Source organism: Nesoenas mayeri (genome assembly GCF_963082525.1).
Source record: "Nesoenas mayeri genome assembly, chromosome: 8".
In the NCBI taxonomy this organism is placed as follows: Eukaryota; Metazoa; Chordata; class Aves; order Columbiformes; family Columbidae; genus Nesoenas; species Nesoenas mayeri.
In genome coordinates this window covers 22,153,341-22,168,771 of record NC_137554.1, presented here as the reverse complement: position 1 = coordinate 22,168,771, position 15,431 = coordinate 22,153,341, and the positions used below count along the sequence as shown (strand labels likewise).

The window sequence follows — 15,431 nt, the reverse complement described above, 5'->3', positions numbered from 1 at the left end:
AAAAGGAGATGAGAGTAAATGCAAAAACATTTGATCTTCCAGGGAAGCAAATATTCCAGTGAGTCTTTGTCAGTTATTATCTGGGTAAGAAAGAAGTATTTCCTAAATATCGCCAATTCTATTTACGTACATTTTAGGCCATTTTAACAGATTCATGCAAAGCGTTAAATGTCTAGATGACTAAATATAGTGCTCTTGCAATCTTGCAGAATTTATATTCCTGGATTTCCATTAAATTGCTCTTTACAGCTCATATAAAGGTGGTTATAGGTGCTATAGTACGTTGTTGGAGTCTCATGCTTTTCATAACTTACCAAGACAAAAAGATGTTTGTCATTCATTCTAGTATCTTCCACCAGTGGATAGTCGCTCCATTTCAGGATTTGTGGGATTGAAGAATGGTGGGGCTACTTGTTACATGAATGCCGTCTTCCAGCAGCTCTATATGCAGCCTGGCCTCCCAGAGGTAATTGGTTCAACATCCAGTTAAAGCATCTTTTTGAAATTACTGTTACCTGAACTGCAACATAATCTTAGCACCATTTGTAAATGAATTGTTTAAATAAAAAAAACCCCGTGCATGTACATGTGTGGGCATAAATATATACACACAATAAACATGTAAATTATAAGTTATGTCATGACAATTCGCAATAATAACTTTGGCAAGAACCAATTAAATAAGGTTATTTCCTTCCTTCCAGGCCTTGCTTTCAATTGATGACGATACAGACAATCCAGATGACAATGTGTTCTATCAAGTTCAATCTCTTTTTGGTCATTTGATGGAAAGCAAGCTACAGTATTATGTACCTGAGAACTTTTGGAAGGTATTATATATATTTTTCTTTAGAATATATATATAGCTTTCCTACTTAACAACCATTTATTCAGTGTTTGTTCATTGCAGAATTTCTAGAGATCATGTAATTCCTACTTTAAAAGTCCAAAAATGTAAAAATAGCAAACTTATATTAAAATCACTTTCTTTAGTGACGAGTATATGGGCCACCTTTCTTTATATACTTATTTTTATAGATTTTCAAGATGTGGAATAAGGAACTTTATGTTAGAGAACAGCAGGATGCTTATGAGTTCTTCACCAGTCTCATAGATCAAATGGATGAGTACCTCAAGGTAAAAGCTTCAGGGATTTCTTTCTTTGTTTATATGCAACTCCTTGGTACTTTTTTTCTCTTTCTCCTTTGTTCTTCAGAAAATAAGGCAGAGAGCCATTCGGCTTATTTTATAATCTACATAGTATCCAGAAGTTTAAAATTCCTGTTGCTTTCGTGGTCTTCCACTCTGCAGTATATCCAACTGATGTCTAACTTTACATCTCCAACAGAAAATAGGAAGAGACCAAATATTTAAGAATACTTTTCAAGGAATCTTCTCTGATCAGAAGATCTGCAAGGACTGTCCTCACAGGTAATGGTAAATTTAGTGCTTTAGTTACCAGGTTATTTGCTCTCATAACTATTAAAATATGTAGGTCAAAATAGCACAAGAAGGTACAGACATATGCCTTCGTCAGCATCACAGCTGTTGATGGCTGTGGGGCAAATGCAATATTCTTTCCTTAGCATGTGTATGTGTCTTGTTAATGTAAGTTGGCTACGTTCTACTCTGTCAATGCCTTGACTGTTTCTCTCCTTGTATTTAGGTATGAGCGTGAGGAAGCCTTCATGGCTCTCAACCTAGGTGTGACTTCATGTCAAAGTCTGGAAATATCATTGGATCAGTTTGTTAGAGGAGAAATTCTGGAAGGAAGCAACGCATACTACTGTGAAAAGTGCAAAGAAAAGGTATTGGTTCTTAATGCATGTGAAAGAAGATTCAGCCGTAGTTTTGATATTTTCTTAAGCATTACATGGTCATACAAGACACACTTAGATACTGCTTACTCTTTCTACGTTGAAGATGTAATCAAAAGGTTAAATCCATGCCGATAGCATTCCTTGTTCCCCGTATCTTGTATTGTAGACAGAACACTTAGACATATGGCAGGATGGTAAAATGTCTGTAACATCTCCAGCCCACTGCACAAACTCCCTAATACCTGTAATAGTACACTATCTGTACTTGTTGTAGTTATCCCATCGCTGTACTGTGCAACAGCTGGAGATGGCTGGGGAATTGTGCATCTGTAGAAGAACACTACAGAAGCTTGAGGTATATAGATAGAGGTGATACTCTGTGTTTTCTTTTTAAGAGAACTACAGTGAAGCGCACATGCATTAAGGTCTTACCTAGCCTGTTGGTGATTCACCTGATGAGATTTGGCTTCGATTGGGAGAGCGGACGTTCTATTAAATATGATGAACAAATAAGGGTAAGACAACTTTTCTCTTTGGCACCACCCCCCCATGCTGCTTCATGGAGTGCTTCCTATTTGTTCCTCCTTTTCCCCACATTTTGGTACAGCGATTTTGTGTACATGGTACACTTACAACATGATCATGCTACAGAAAATAAACCTTGTTCCTTAGAGCTTTCCTTGTCTGCAGCACTCTTGGGATCCTTTCAGAAAGCAAGAGCAAAATCCTCTGTAAAGACATCTAACTTCTGTGTCATAAGAATAAAAAGCTGAAGTACCACATTTTCCTTCAGTGTTCCCAATGTGGGAAGTATCAGTATGGTTCTCATAAAATTACACAAAGGATGTATACAATATAATCTCTTGGTTAATCCCAAATATCTCTTCAAACAGTTTCCTTGGATGCTGAATATGGAACCTTACACCGTGTCAGGGATGGCTCGCCAGGACTCGTCCTCAGAAGTGGGCGACAACGGTAGAAACGCGGATCAAGGGGGCGGAGGCTCCCCGAGGAAGAAAGTTGCCCCTACGGAAAACTATGAGCTCGTTGGTGTGATTGTTCACAGCGGCCAGGCACATGCAGGGCACTACTACTCCTTTATAAAGGACAGGAGGTAACAGCCAGGAAGATTTGCGGCGGGGGCCTTTGAGAGTGGTCTAGAGATGTTACTTGTTTTGGGAAGGTCCAGTGAGCCATTCAGCGCTCCATCGGAAACACTCTTCCCTTTCTTAACACCCAGCATTGTGAATGTTAAGACAATAATGTGGGACACCATATTATAAAAGCTTCAGCAATTCTTTCATACCTGGTTTTGTAGTTTGAGGGCTTCCTATGACACTTCTCATATTTCTAGTCAACCTCATTTTTTAAATATAACTTTGACATTGAACTAAGCTTTTTATTTACTGTCAAAACAAAGGTGATTTCAGGTTGTCATTTCAAGGATATTCAGGGTGGTTTTGTTTTTTACTAGTCAACCAAGTAACTTTGTTTATGTTGTGTTTCTATTCTGTTTTGATCACAGGGGATGTGGAAAAGGAAAGTGGTATAAATTTAATGACACCGTTGTTGAAGAATTTGATTTAACTGATGAAACCTTGGAATATGAATGCTTTGGTGGAGAGTATAGACCTAAAGTCTATGATCAATGTAAGCAGAAGCAAAGATTGATTTACAGTAGCTTTATATTTCGTACTGGTTCTCGGGAGAGGTAGAGCTCAGTCCGTTATATCTTTATTTGGTCTAATAATCCCTTTGAAGCACTGAAGCCTTCTGCTTACTGAAGAACGTAACAGCTTGTATATGGCCTGTTCATTGAACCATATTCACTGTTGTTCAGCACTTTGTAGACTTAGGAGGAGAGGACATTCAAAAGTTAAATAGCACCTTGTTTAAAATTGTCTAAAAAAAAAAAACAAACACAAAACCACAAAACAGGCCTTGTTTTAGACTTGTGAAAATGACTGTGCATAGGACATGGTGTGGCATGATATAGTTAAACTTTTCAACACTTTAAGGAATTGATTCCAAAAACATTTCCACCAATATTCAATTGTTTCATAGTTATGACAATTATTTTTTAAAATACATATGCTTTTTGCAAAAATATTTTAGAATTTGGGTTTTTATTATTTGCTAACATAGACTGATGTTTTGCTCTGACAAATGACTTTATGCTGCCACAGCGTGTATTACTTTCACACCCGGTTTCACTTCCCTATAGGGATGAAAAAGATACTAAACCTTCAGAAGCCTTAATCAAATGCCTTTCTTCCACCAGCGAACCCTTACCCTGACGTGCGCCGGCGCTACTGGAATGCCTACATGCTGTTTTACCAGAGAGTGTCTGATCAGAACTCTCCAGTCTTACCAAAGAAAAGTCGAGTGAGTGTGGTGCGGCAGGAAGCCGAGGACCTCTCGTTGTAAGTTCCTCTGGTGTCTGTAAAGGTTTCTCTTTTGTTGATATCTTGACCTTATCTCCAGAGCTATGAAATTAATAATTCCTGTCTGAAAAAGGACTATACTCACCCTTCTGTTTTGTTTTTTAAGCTGCTTAGTGAATAGTCTTTTAATGCTTTTACAACCTCCCCTTCCATGCTGCTGTCACTAAGTAAGAAGTTTGAGCTGACTGATAGCCTCAAAAAGTATTTAGATTGTCATCTAAATTTGCCTTGATTATACTGGCCTACTAGTATTTTAAACTTGAACCGTAAATTTGTCACAGGATTTCATTATTCACTTGGAGCTTGTATATGTTTCAGATCTGCTCCATCTTCACCAGAAATTTCACCCCAGTCATCACCTCGACCCCACAGGCCCAACAGCGATCGCCTCTCCATCTTGACTAAGCTGGTTCGAAAAGGAGAAAAAAAGGGACTTTTTGTAGAGAAGATGCCTGTGAGGATATATCAGGTAAAGCACTTTGAAAGTGGCAACTAAATCATACTCTCATGAAATTTAAGCACCTGGTAAGTGGCCACTTTGAAGGTGGCCTTGAAGTAATTCCTTTCTTGAAAGCAAAGCTAGAAAATAATTCTGGATTCTGACGTAAAGTTCTTAACAAGTTGCTTAGTGATACATTACTGTAGGTTTTTCTGTCCTTTCTCACAAAATTGGCCCATCATTCTTTGCTTTGAAGAAAGTGCATGCAAATGAGTCAAACATGAGCAGCAGTCAGCATGCAAGCAGGGAGAGACAAGAGCAGAGAAGATGCTTCATTTGAAGTACACTTGAGGAGTAATGGAGATGATGGTAAATTACAGTCATCCTCACGTCCTTGACTTCACAAGAGTGTAGAAAGGGGAGGAGAAGTAAGAGAAACCAAAACAGCTTCAATCCGTTCATGTGTTAGCTTCTGTAATACTGAATATGATCTCAAAGGGGAAAACACAGATGTTGAAGGTGAGTTTGCAAGTCAGGACAGAAAATTGGAGGTGTGACGGCATTGGAAGAGCAGTGGCAGGGTGGTAGAACATGGATATTCGCTGTCATAGAGGAGCGTCTTGGTCTGCCGGCTTGCAGCTCTAGTCTGTACAGGAGAGGTTGTAATCTTGCATATATTTGGCCTTCTGAACACACCATCTTGCTGGTCTGACACTGGCTTTTAAACACCACACATACATAAAACATGCAATTTTAGTTAGAGGAGTGTACTTTGGTAACATTTTAATATTTTTTGCCTTCTTGTACAGATGGTGAGAGATGAAAACTTGAAATTTATGAAGAACAGAGATGTCTACAGTAGTGACTACTTCAGTTTTGTTCTGTCATTAGCTTCACTGAATGCTGTAAGTACCTAGATTTTCATTCTAGACTATTCAGAATATGTTGGGTAGAAAGTGCCACAGAAGCTATTTGGGTCACAACCAGGAAAACTGGAAGAGAAGAGTTAACATGATTTTTCTTTTCCAGCTGAGCAACATATTGTCTCCAATAATTTTTCAGGCTGATAACATCTGTCTCAAAGCAGACTCCAGCCTCCTGTTCCAGTAGTGGGAGAAACATCATTGTACCAAAATAAAATTTGTGAAATAGCACACGTGTTTTTGTAACAATGCAAACTAAGCTCTAGAGCAGGGACATCAAACTCATTTTCACCGGGGACCACATCAGCCTTGCAGTTGCCTTCAAAGGGGCGAACATACTCTTAGGACTGTATGTAGGAGCAGTTACATTGATCCAGTCCCAAAATTACATTTGGCCATTTGAAGGCAACTGCGAAGCTGCTGTGGCCCCCGGTGAAAATGAGTTTGACACCCCGCTCTAGAGAGACATATTCCTCTCTATATGGAAGATCCAAAAATGGGTGTTAGTCACCTCAAAGTTGGTGCTTTCATTGGCAATACAATTTACTAATCAAGTTTTTCTAAATGGAATAATAAGCAAGCCAGCATTTATTAAATGTATTAAATCCACAGATCTAATGGGCCTTACAGCAAGTTTGTTCCTGTTTTAGCTATTTGTTGACTAATGTCATCAGTACTGGAGACTGTTTTTAGCACAGAAAAATGCTTTGTTTTATTTTTTCTAAATGAAGTAAGCTACTTGAACGGAACATGTTGATGTGTTTAAAAGAAGACGTGCTGCAGGCACACTTCTGCTCTGAAGTAAATTTGCTGTCTCTTTCAGACTAAGGTAAAGCATCCTTATTACCCATGCATGGCAAAGGTGAGCTTACAGCTAGCAGTCCAATTCCTCTTCCAAACCTATCTCCGAACCAAGAAGAAACTCAGGTAAGGCCTTGTTCTGGGTACTGTAACAACATATTTTCCTGCTTGTTGTGCCTATAGCACCTTGAAATACTGCAGGTAGTATGGACATTTGCTGGAGTAGCAGCACATTTCTGCTTTGCACTGAAATCCCATCACAGAGAAATCTGAAAGGAGCATAAGGGTCATGTATAACCTGACAGTTTGCTGCCTCTCCCGGCTCTCCATTATTTCAGTGGTAGTGGATTGGGCCTGGAAAGGCTTTAATGGATTTAAAGGCAACAGGTTGTTCCAAAATACTTCTTAAGACAGCTGATGTATGTTCAATTAAAGTCAAAATTCTTTATATTGGGCAAACAAGAAACACAGCTTAGGTTTTGGAGGTGTTTTTTTCTCTTTCCTTACTGACAGTTGTCCCTGTTTTGTTAAAGGGCTGACACAGAAGAATGGATTGCCACCATAGATGCACTGCTATCCAAAAGCATCGATGCTTGTCAGTGGTTAGTTGAATATTTCATTGGGCCAGAGGGCCGGGAGCTTGTCAAGTAAGTACTGGTAATTCTGTCTTAGGTGTTTTGTGTCTCATGTGGATAAAGCTTCCTAATAACATGATCTGACCGATACTGATATATTCCCAAAGAGCTGGCTGTGCACATTCTTTAAACAGACACTCTAGATAGTCACTTAGGTGTTTATTTCTAGTATTTTGTGTGATTGTGCAGCTGAGTAATTCTGAAAATCTAATAAAATAGTGCAGAGTATGTGGAGGAGGATGCAAATGTTTAATTCAGTGGAGTACCTTGGAATGTGTTTGTGTCTGGTCACTCCTACAAGTGGTGGGAAAGGAGAATGTGGTCAAAGTGTTTGGGGTAAGGTAAGTTAAATACTTACCTGACAAAGGGCACAAATAAACTGGAAAGAGTTTTTCTTGCCAAGTTCAAGATGAGCTAATAGATGTTTTGAAAACACCCAAGACACATTCTTGGAGAACTGACACACTTAGAGAGGTGTGTCAATGTAAAGAAAATTTTATCTTTGAAGTTGCGTCGAAAGACAGGATCCTGTGATAGCTCTTAGTTTTAGCTTTGTTGTTACTTGGATGAATAAATATAAAGTAATACGATAGGCCTTAGCAGCTACAAGCAGGAGTACAGGAAAGTTAAAGCTTATCCAAAGAAGTACAAGAAGTATCTGGATTGTTCTCCTTTCTACAATAACCAACATCACAATAAACACAACACTTAATCAGAGTATCCGTGTGTACCCGTTGATTCCAGTTCTCTTTGCAGCTTCGCCTTTTATCTTCCAGGACTTTCCTCCTGGAGTGCAGCGTGCGAGAGGTGCGAGTTGCTGTAGCCACTATTCTTGAAAAAACCCTCGACAGTGCCTTGCTTTATCAGGAGAAGGTTGGTGTCACCTCCTCACCCCTAGCCTGTTGATTGTCCCCACCGAAAGGCTCTTGCTGTATTTGCAGACAACGCTGTGTGGTTTGTAAATGACAGGGTGAAATGCCCTTGTCTTGGTGCTGCTTGTAGCTCTTCATTACTTGAATAAGTTAATGCTCATCTGTTCCTGCCCTGGGAGGGAACATGCTGCTGTAATTCTCAGAATTTTAAGTTTTGAAGTATTACTGATTTCAAATCATCTTATAATTGGTATTGCATATTCTTTTAATAGTTTGGAAACAGTGTTTTCTTAAGATTTGTTACATTTTTCTGATTCCAGAGATCAGCTTATTTTTTAGCTGATTCTTCTTTCTCACTTAGAAGCCTATAGCAGTAGTAAGTGATTTATCTTGTTCCAGAGAGAGACCATAAGTATGGTGAGTGTTAAAGGTTTAATTTTCTATTAGAAAATCTTGGCAAGTAAGCTTGGAAGTGCAGCTTTGTTACATTTTGCTGATCTTAATATTCTAGGAAAATCCAACAGGAAATGAGTGAAAAGGAGTCATTTGTAGAATGTTTGAGATTCACCTGTTTCCCTTGGGATACCAAATCATTTGTGTTAAGATAACTGAGACAGAAGTATTATCTGTGTTCTGGCGTGTTCCTGCTGTCAGTTCTCAGTGGGGGCTTGGACACTTTTAAATGTCTAAGTCTTGTTTAATCTGTTTTTTTTAACATTAAATGTTAATATTTGATCCAATAGAATATTTTTTCTATCTAGCTTCTGGGATCTATGTATTCTTTTTCATCCTGTGTTATGGATAGAAGGCACTACGGTTCTATAGGCTTCTGTTGGGAAGGTTTGTCATGTTTAGAGATTTAAGGAAAGGCTGTTCTGAGGTCCTACAAGCTGAAAGCAGTAGTAGGGAGATGAACATTTACAAATATAGTTTTTGGTTCATTTATATTGGCTGTTAGTTGCTATCTTTTAACTGAGATGTAATAAATTATATACCACTGTGTATACCTGTAGTGTGCTTTGATGCAAACTAAACTGTAACGTCATTTTTTGCGTAGCTTAGTGTAGATAGTACGCTAGGGTGAGACCTTGAGTGACATCTCATTTGTTTTGCTTTACTGTAACAACTGGAATATTTGAACATCAGCCTGAGGAGTAATTTGATTTGCTTTAAAAATATTGCAAGGTTATGTAACTGAGTTCCACTTCTTTGAGTAAGTCAACTACATGCTAATGCTTTCTTGACTTTCATCTTTAATATATGCAGCATTCATTCAGAAGAATTAAAAGTTGAAAGGCTGCAATCCCGTGTTAGGTGTTGATACTCATCACAGCAAATCTATCTGACAGCACAAATGATTTTGTTAACTATACCTTAACTCTGATATGTGAAACGCTTATGGTTTTTAGGCTGTAGACAACTCTTTACATTCAATTTAATAATTTTTTCACAGTTAAAAAGTCTACATCAACTGTTGGAGGTGCTACTTGCTCTTCTGGATAAAGATGTACCTGAAAACTGTAAAAACTGTGCTCAGTACTTTTTGCTATTCAATAACTTTGTACAGAAGGTAAGAAGCCATTCCTTTTTCATGCTGTTTTAAAGGACAGTAGTAAAGCAGCCAGTCATCCATACTCATAGGAGGTCTAAGCAACACAGTGAAACTCTTCCAGAACTTTTATTGTTCTTTTTTTTATTGCTGTTCTCTTTCTTTCTCTTTCTTTTTTTTTTTTTTTTTTTTTTTTTGGAAAAGGACATGGCTTTGAACACTGACTTAGGATAACATAACACAAAAATACAGCAGTGAAGTATTCCAATTGAAGATGTCATATCCAGAGTTTGAATTTTGGGTTTCTGTTTTGTGGGGGTGTTCTTGACTGTTCTTAAAAATACGTGTATGTGTGGTGTGTGTGTATATATATGTGTGACTGGACTGGACTGTTCACCCCAGTATGGTTTCTCTGTTCTTTTTTCTTTTTATAGGACAGTTATTTTGCATATGCTAATTCTGATGTGGTTTATATGAAACAGCTTTTTTTTAGAGGTATACCTTGTTGAACTGTGTGATTAATTTTTTAAGAATAGCAAATGCAGTGCTTAGCCCTTGGGTTTTACTTTTTATTTCCTAGAGCACTAACTCTTTACTAGCACAGAAATGTAACTTGTTATTGTTGTCTGAACAGCAGGGTATAAGGGCTTGCAGTCTTCTTCTCAGACACTCTGCTCTGAGGCACATGATCAACTTCCTCCTTGGCCCCAACCGACAAAATAATCAGGTAAAGTTTATGTAGCATGTGCTGTGCTGTACTTTTTCTATCCTTGTGATTTTATGATGTTTAAATTCTTAAATACTTTTCATATGGTAGGATAGATGAATCCTTGGATTATTCTGCAAACTTCATGCAAGTCTTAATCTACCGATGTGTAGTTAGAGTGGAAATGGGCTGTTTTGGCAGAAGTGAGCATCCTGGTTTTGATAATAACAAAATTTTCACCAACTGCAAAGTAATTAGAACATGGTGATGGACCGTTAAGGACGTCGTTTTATTTTGACCTAACAGAAGTTATCTAAATTAACCAATCAAAAGTTAATTAAATCTCTTATTTGGCTCAAGCAGAATCGCAGGTGGAGTTCAGCACAAGCACGTGAGTTTGGATATCTTCACAATACTGTGGCACTGCTGGTTTTGCATTCTGATGTCTCTTCACAAAGAAATGTTGGTAAGAATTGCCTGTTTGCCTTTTGGCGACTTTACATTTCAGTTACTTTGCCTGGGAGTAACTTAGTATCAGCGAGGAAAATACAATAACTTTTAATTTAAGGCAGTAATGGTTCGTATATGTTTGATTACTTTTTATCTGGCTGTAAATGTACCAAGAGGCTGTGGCAAACATAAGGTATTACAGGCACTTGGGCTGTGGAGAAGTCTTTATATTAATATTATTGTGTGTTCCCCTCCTCCTCCATGTGCTTAAAAGGTCTTTCCTCATGTGAGTGAATCAGGCTGTGTCATTGTTGGCTGGAACAGACTCACAACCAAACAGGCTGTATTAATATTTTGCTTAGATTTGTTATGCCTTTTGCTAATCTCAAGGGGAGTATTTAGACTGAGCTACTGAATAACAAGCAATGAAATACTCTCTTAGATATTTCTTACAAGAGGCAGAAATATCCAAATAAAGATAATAAAGGAACAAGTTGAGATCTTCAGTTTACTGGGAGAGGAATTTAAAGTTGTCTTTTTATAATAATGACTTGATTTCTGTTTAGAGTTAGAGGTGGTAAAAAATCGTAAAGTAAAAGAAAGGTAAACATTCTGAATATGATGAATGTGCGACAGTGATTGGGAATGAAACTAAGGCTCAGAGTACTGATACTAAATATGAACATTTTGCTTTGACCTTCTTGTAGTTCATTTGCCTGTGTTGTCACTAAAGTAAATGGCACTTCAGTGTGCAAGAGATCATTACTCAGAGTGGCACCATATGAGCTATAAGCTAATTGAGATGAATGTCATTAGAGGTGACAAGGTGCCAAATAAGCAGCAATGTCTTCAAGGTGTGTAGAACAAACTAATTTATTAGTGGATTGTTTTTGTATTTGCTGTTATAGCTCCTGGTCTTTTTAAGCAGCGTCTGCCTCTAAGCATCACCACTTCAGGTCCACTTTTGATGCTCCATGAAGAAGTGGAAGCCTTGTTATTCCTGTCTGAGGGAAAACCCTACTTAATGGAGGTATCTGTTCTAAATTCTGCCCTGCTTAAACCTAAAAGCTGCTCTGAAGTGATTTTGTTGATAAGTATCCTTACATGAAAAACACCTCATGTTAAAAAGCAGCCAGCTGGGGCGTATAAGGTTACTATTTTGAGCCTAAACAAGAAGGCACCCTTGGCTTCTTCTTGACCCCTTCTTATTCTAGTTTATCCCTACACTTAGGGATCTGGTTTGAGAGTTTACAAAGTTAGCAAAGGCAGCTGAACACGTTCTGCAAGTGCCCATGCAGTTAGATACCATTTCAGCTGGAGATGCTGCCTTGAATTGTACTGACCTAATGGATCATGCCTGACCAGATCCTTGGTGGTGGGTCAGGAGGGCAGAGGTTCAGCTCACTGGACTGGAAGGGTGCTGGGAGACAAAGCTGCCTCCTTCCTGGAAAAGGCTAACATTCTGTTACAAACTTAAATAATTTTATTACAGTATCTGAAATTGTTTACACTTTTCCATTAGGTGATGTATGCGTTACGAGAGCTGACTGGATCTCTGTCGGTTCTCATTGAGATGGTGGTGTACTGCTGCTTTTGTAACGAGCACTTCTCCTTTACTGTGCTACACTTCATCAAGGTAGGGAGAGAATCGAATTTTTGCACAAGTGTTTCTTCTAGACTTTGATTTTACTGAGACACATGGGTTACAATGACACTGGGGTGTGCAGAACAAGCAGTACAGATTGTTCGACTGGGGAGTTGTTGAGGGGGATTGGAGATTTTTAGGCTTTTACTGTTTAAAACAACACATTTTCAAAGATCTGTAAAAATGTCTTGTAATTTTTTGCATCATCAGCATATTTTACTAACTAAGTAACTTCATATTTCCTACATGCAGACTCAGCTGGAAACTGCTCCACCTCATGAACTGAAAAACATATTCCAGTTACTCCATGAGATACTGGTAGGTGATGGGTAAAGACTTGTACAGGATAGATTTTGTGTCAATACAGAATGAAAAAAAAAAAAAAAGAACCGCATGGCTAATTTTAGCATCCACATATCTTTTAATCTTCAATTGGGAGTTTTTATTACTTTTTGACCTGCTGTCTTGATAATCTGGTGATATATGAAACTTCACAAGTGTTATTTGTTTTTCATGTAGAGGTGGATAAAACCATTCCATTCCACACAACTTAATTACATTGACCTTTTTATTTTGTAACAGGTTATTGAAGACCCATTACAAGTAGACCGCATCAAATTTGCCTTTGAAACTGAAAATGGATTAATAGGCAAGTAAGCCAGTGGGTGAACACTCCTGTATCCTACTGACCCTTAGGCTGATGATGTTTCATATCATCTCCTGGTTTCTAATCCTTCTAAACTGTTTTTATTTCTCAGGGAAAACAACTTGACACATTTGATTTAGCCACCACCACCCAAAAAAATGCTCCAAGAAAATCCAAAGTAAACATTAGAATATTACTGTAACAGCAAACTGGAAGGGAATCTAACTTTGAAAAATTATCTTCAGCAACAGCAGTCAGTGAATCCATTTGTTACAGAAGCTTTACTGAAGTTACTAAAGCATTCAAAAGCAGCAGAAAAGTCCCAGAAGCAATGAGAGTTTCCTGGATATGAAACAGAGAAGAGGCTTTGTGTGCAAGAGAAATGTTGGGAAACCACACAGTGCTCAAACAGCACCTCTGAGTTAGTGCAGCTTGAGCATCCCTGTCGTAGCTGTTCGGGTGACGAGCTGCTTCAGACTCTGACTTTCACCTTAAGTCATTTTGAATTCTGTTTAGTGAGAAGGAATATTTAGCTTTGTTCTTTATTTCTCTCTTACACTTCAGTGCTGTGCGGTTTAGTACTTTCCGTGTATGACTGATAGAAAATAATGTGCAGCAGTGTAAGCGAATAGCTAAGTGGATATTTTATTTCTGGTTAAATTGTTCCCGCTTGGGCCAATTCTATTCTGTAACTTGGGCAATACGTGACCTTTTTATCCTCTACAGAGGAGAGCTGCGATTATTCAATTGGATTTTTATGTTAAAGGCTTCAAGAACTGCTGAGTTCTGGGAGTGGAAGTTGTAGTTTTAGTTTGGAGCTGCCTTGCAGCAGCACAGAACAGCACTCAGCCTCACTGCACGTGGACCGTGACCTGTCCCTCACATTGACTAATTTTTCTCCAAGAAAGAAAATCGGCAAATAGTAGTTTTCTGTGGCCCTCAGTAGGGTGCTTGTGCATAATTTGCAGTACACCAGTGCTGTAATTTTAATCATCTGCTGTGCTTCAGTGGTAGAAAAACTGGCAATTTGCAGTTCCCTGATGATTATTTGCCAACTTTAGGGGTTTCACTGCAGTGATCTTCGATAACTGCTAAGGACAGAGCAACTTTTGAGTAGCAAATCTGATTGTGGAAGCTCTGAAAATCTTTGTGCTTCTCCTCAGTCAAAGGATTTTGTTAAAAGATGTGGGAATTTATGCCATAGAAAACATCCTGGTCAGAATGGCCTGGGCTTGTGCCCAGATGTCCCATAGTAGAGTTTGATGACTGTTGAATTCCACTGTGTTTGGATGTGTGAAGCAGCTTTAAACATTCTCCTAGCTTTGCAAATTTTGATCCAGGCAGAAGCTGGTGATCTGGTCCATTTGTGTGGGTTTTAAACAATTCTTTTTTCCTTCAGATAGATGTAACTATAGCAATTATCTAACATAGAATGGATTATAGGGGGAAAATAACTGCATTAGGAGAAGACTGTTTAAAATTCAGGTACCACATTTGAAAGAATTAATGCATTTTCACTTTGATCTATTTTTAATCCAATGGAGTTGTGGAATTACTCAAAACTCCTAGCAGTACAGCAGTGTGGTTAACACACATACTCGTGCTAACATCTGTAGAAATAACTTCTACCACCTAAGTTAAAATTTTAGCTGCATCTTTGCTGTGTTTTCAGGCTGGTTGGTACACAGAAATCTGAATTGTGTTTTTTAATTCATGCGTTTCTCCCCACAGCCTTGATGCACCACAGCAACCATGTGGACAGCAGCCGCTGTTACCAGTGTGTCAAGTTCCTGGTTACTTTGGCTCAGAAGTGAGTAATACAGGTTTTGGAGTTTAATATCATCCCTACCATAGGCCCCTCTGTGACTATGCTACTATTCTTTATACTTTTGGTCAACTTTACTTTTTGTTACTGTGATATAAGTGGTGCTCAAAGCACTGTGTCAGTATGAAGTTAAATTGTTACTGATTAGTACCTCAGTTGGATTTGTCATACAACAACTGATAATTGCTGTTCATAAAGGCAAAGTTCAGCTGCATTCTGTAGGGCAGGAGCCTGGCACTGAGACCGATGTAAACATAAGGAAATGGTCATGGATTTTCGCAATATATTGATTTGATTTAAGTTTGCCAGAATGCTGTGTTTGTAACTAATGAAAATAATTTCAATTTCCAAGGTGTCCTACTGCAAAAGATTATTTCAAGGAGAATTCTCACCACTGGAGTTGGGCTGTGCAGTGGCTACAGAAAAAGGTAATTTGGCTGTTACTTTACTATGTTTACAGTGAGAATTATGAAATCTCTATGCTCTATATGGCTTTCTGAGATGACATTAAAGACAAAATACTTTTTTACAAGAACAGTTTGGGTGCACCTAAATCTGATACATGCAAGAACTTCAATAGGGCCCCATGTGTTTCATACATAGATGCTTGTACGGTGAGTAAAACCAAGAGTGAATGGTCGTAGTGATTATTCCTTGCCCCGTGGGAAGCTTTCAG

The 15,431-nt window shown here is 38.4% G+C and overlaps 1 protein-coding gene across 7 annotated transcripts in view; it reads left to right on the top strand.

Annotated features, from left to right (window-relative positions):
• Positions 1-15,431, top strand: part of USP24 (ubiquitin specific peptidase 24) — a 64,126-nt gene that overhangs the window by 43,207 nt on the left and 5,488 nt on the right. For 3 of the 7 annotated variants that reach the window (XM_080348563.1, XM_080348564.1, XM_080348560.1), the window contains 23 exons: positions 347-466; positions 705-830; positions 1,039-1,137; positions 1,349-1,431; positions 1,667-1,808; positions 2,216-2,335; positions 2,714-2,934; positions 3,346-3,470; positions 4,102-4,243; positions 4,583-4,733; positions 5,513-5,608; positions 6,450-6,553; positions 6,961-7,074; positions 7,839-7,935; positions 9,388-9,504; positions 10,118-10,210; positions 10,550-10,655; positions 11,548-11,669; positions 12,162-12,275; positions 12,537-12,602; positions 12,867-12,933; positions 14,662-14,740; positions 15,108-15,183. In XM_080348563.1, coding sequence (XP_080204689.1) covers positions 347-466; positions 705-830; positions 1,039-1,137; positions 1,349-1,431; positions 1,667-1,808; positions 2,216-2,335; positions 2,714-2,934; positions 3,346-3,470; positions 4,102-4,243; positions 4,583-4,733; positions 5,513-5,608; positions 6,450-6,553; positions 6,961-7,074; positions 7,839-7,935; positions 9,388-9,504; positions 10,118-10,210; positions 10,550-10,655; positions 11,548-11,669; positions 12,162-12,275; positions 12,537-12,602; positions 12,867-12,933; positions 14,662-14,740; positions 15,108-15,183 — 2,580 coding nt within the window. Of the gene's footprint in view, positions 1-346; positions 467-704; positions 831-1,038; positions 1,138-1,348; positions 1,432-1,666; positions 1,809-2,215; positions 2,336-2,713; positions 2,935-3,345; positions 3,471-4,101; positions 4,244-4,582; positions 4,734-5,512; positions 5,609-6,449; positions 6,554-6,960; positions 7,075-7,838; positions 7,936-9,387; positions 9,505-10,117; positions 10,211-10,549; positions 10,656-11,547; positions 11,670-12,161; positions 12,276-12,536; positions 12,603-12,866; positions 12,934-14,661; positions 14,741-15,107; positions 15,184-15,431 lie in introns of those variants that run through there. The other 4 variants (XM_080348562.1, XM_080348561.1, XR_013922424.1 and 1 more) reach the window with 4 other exon arrangements.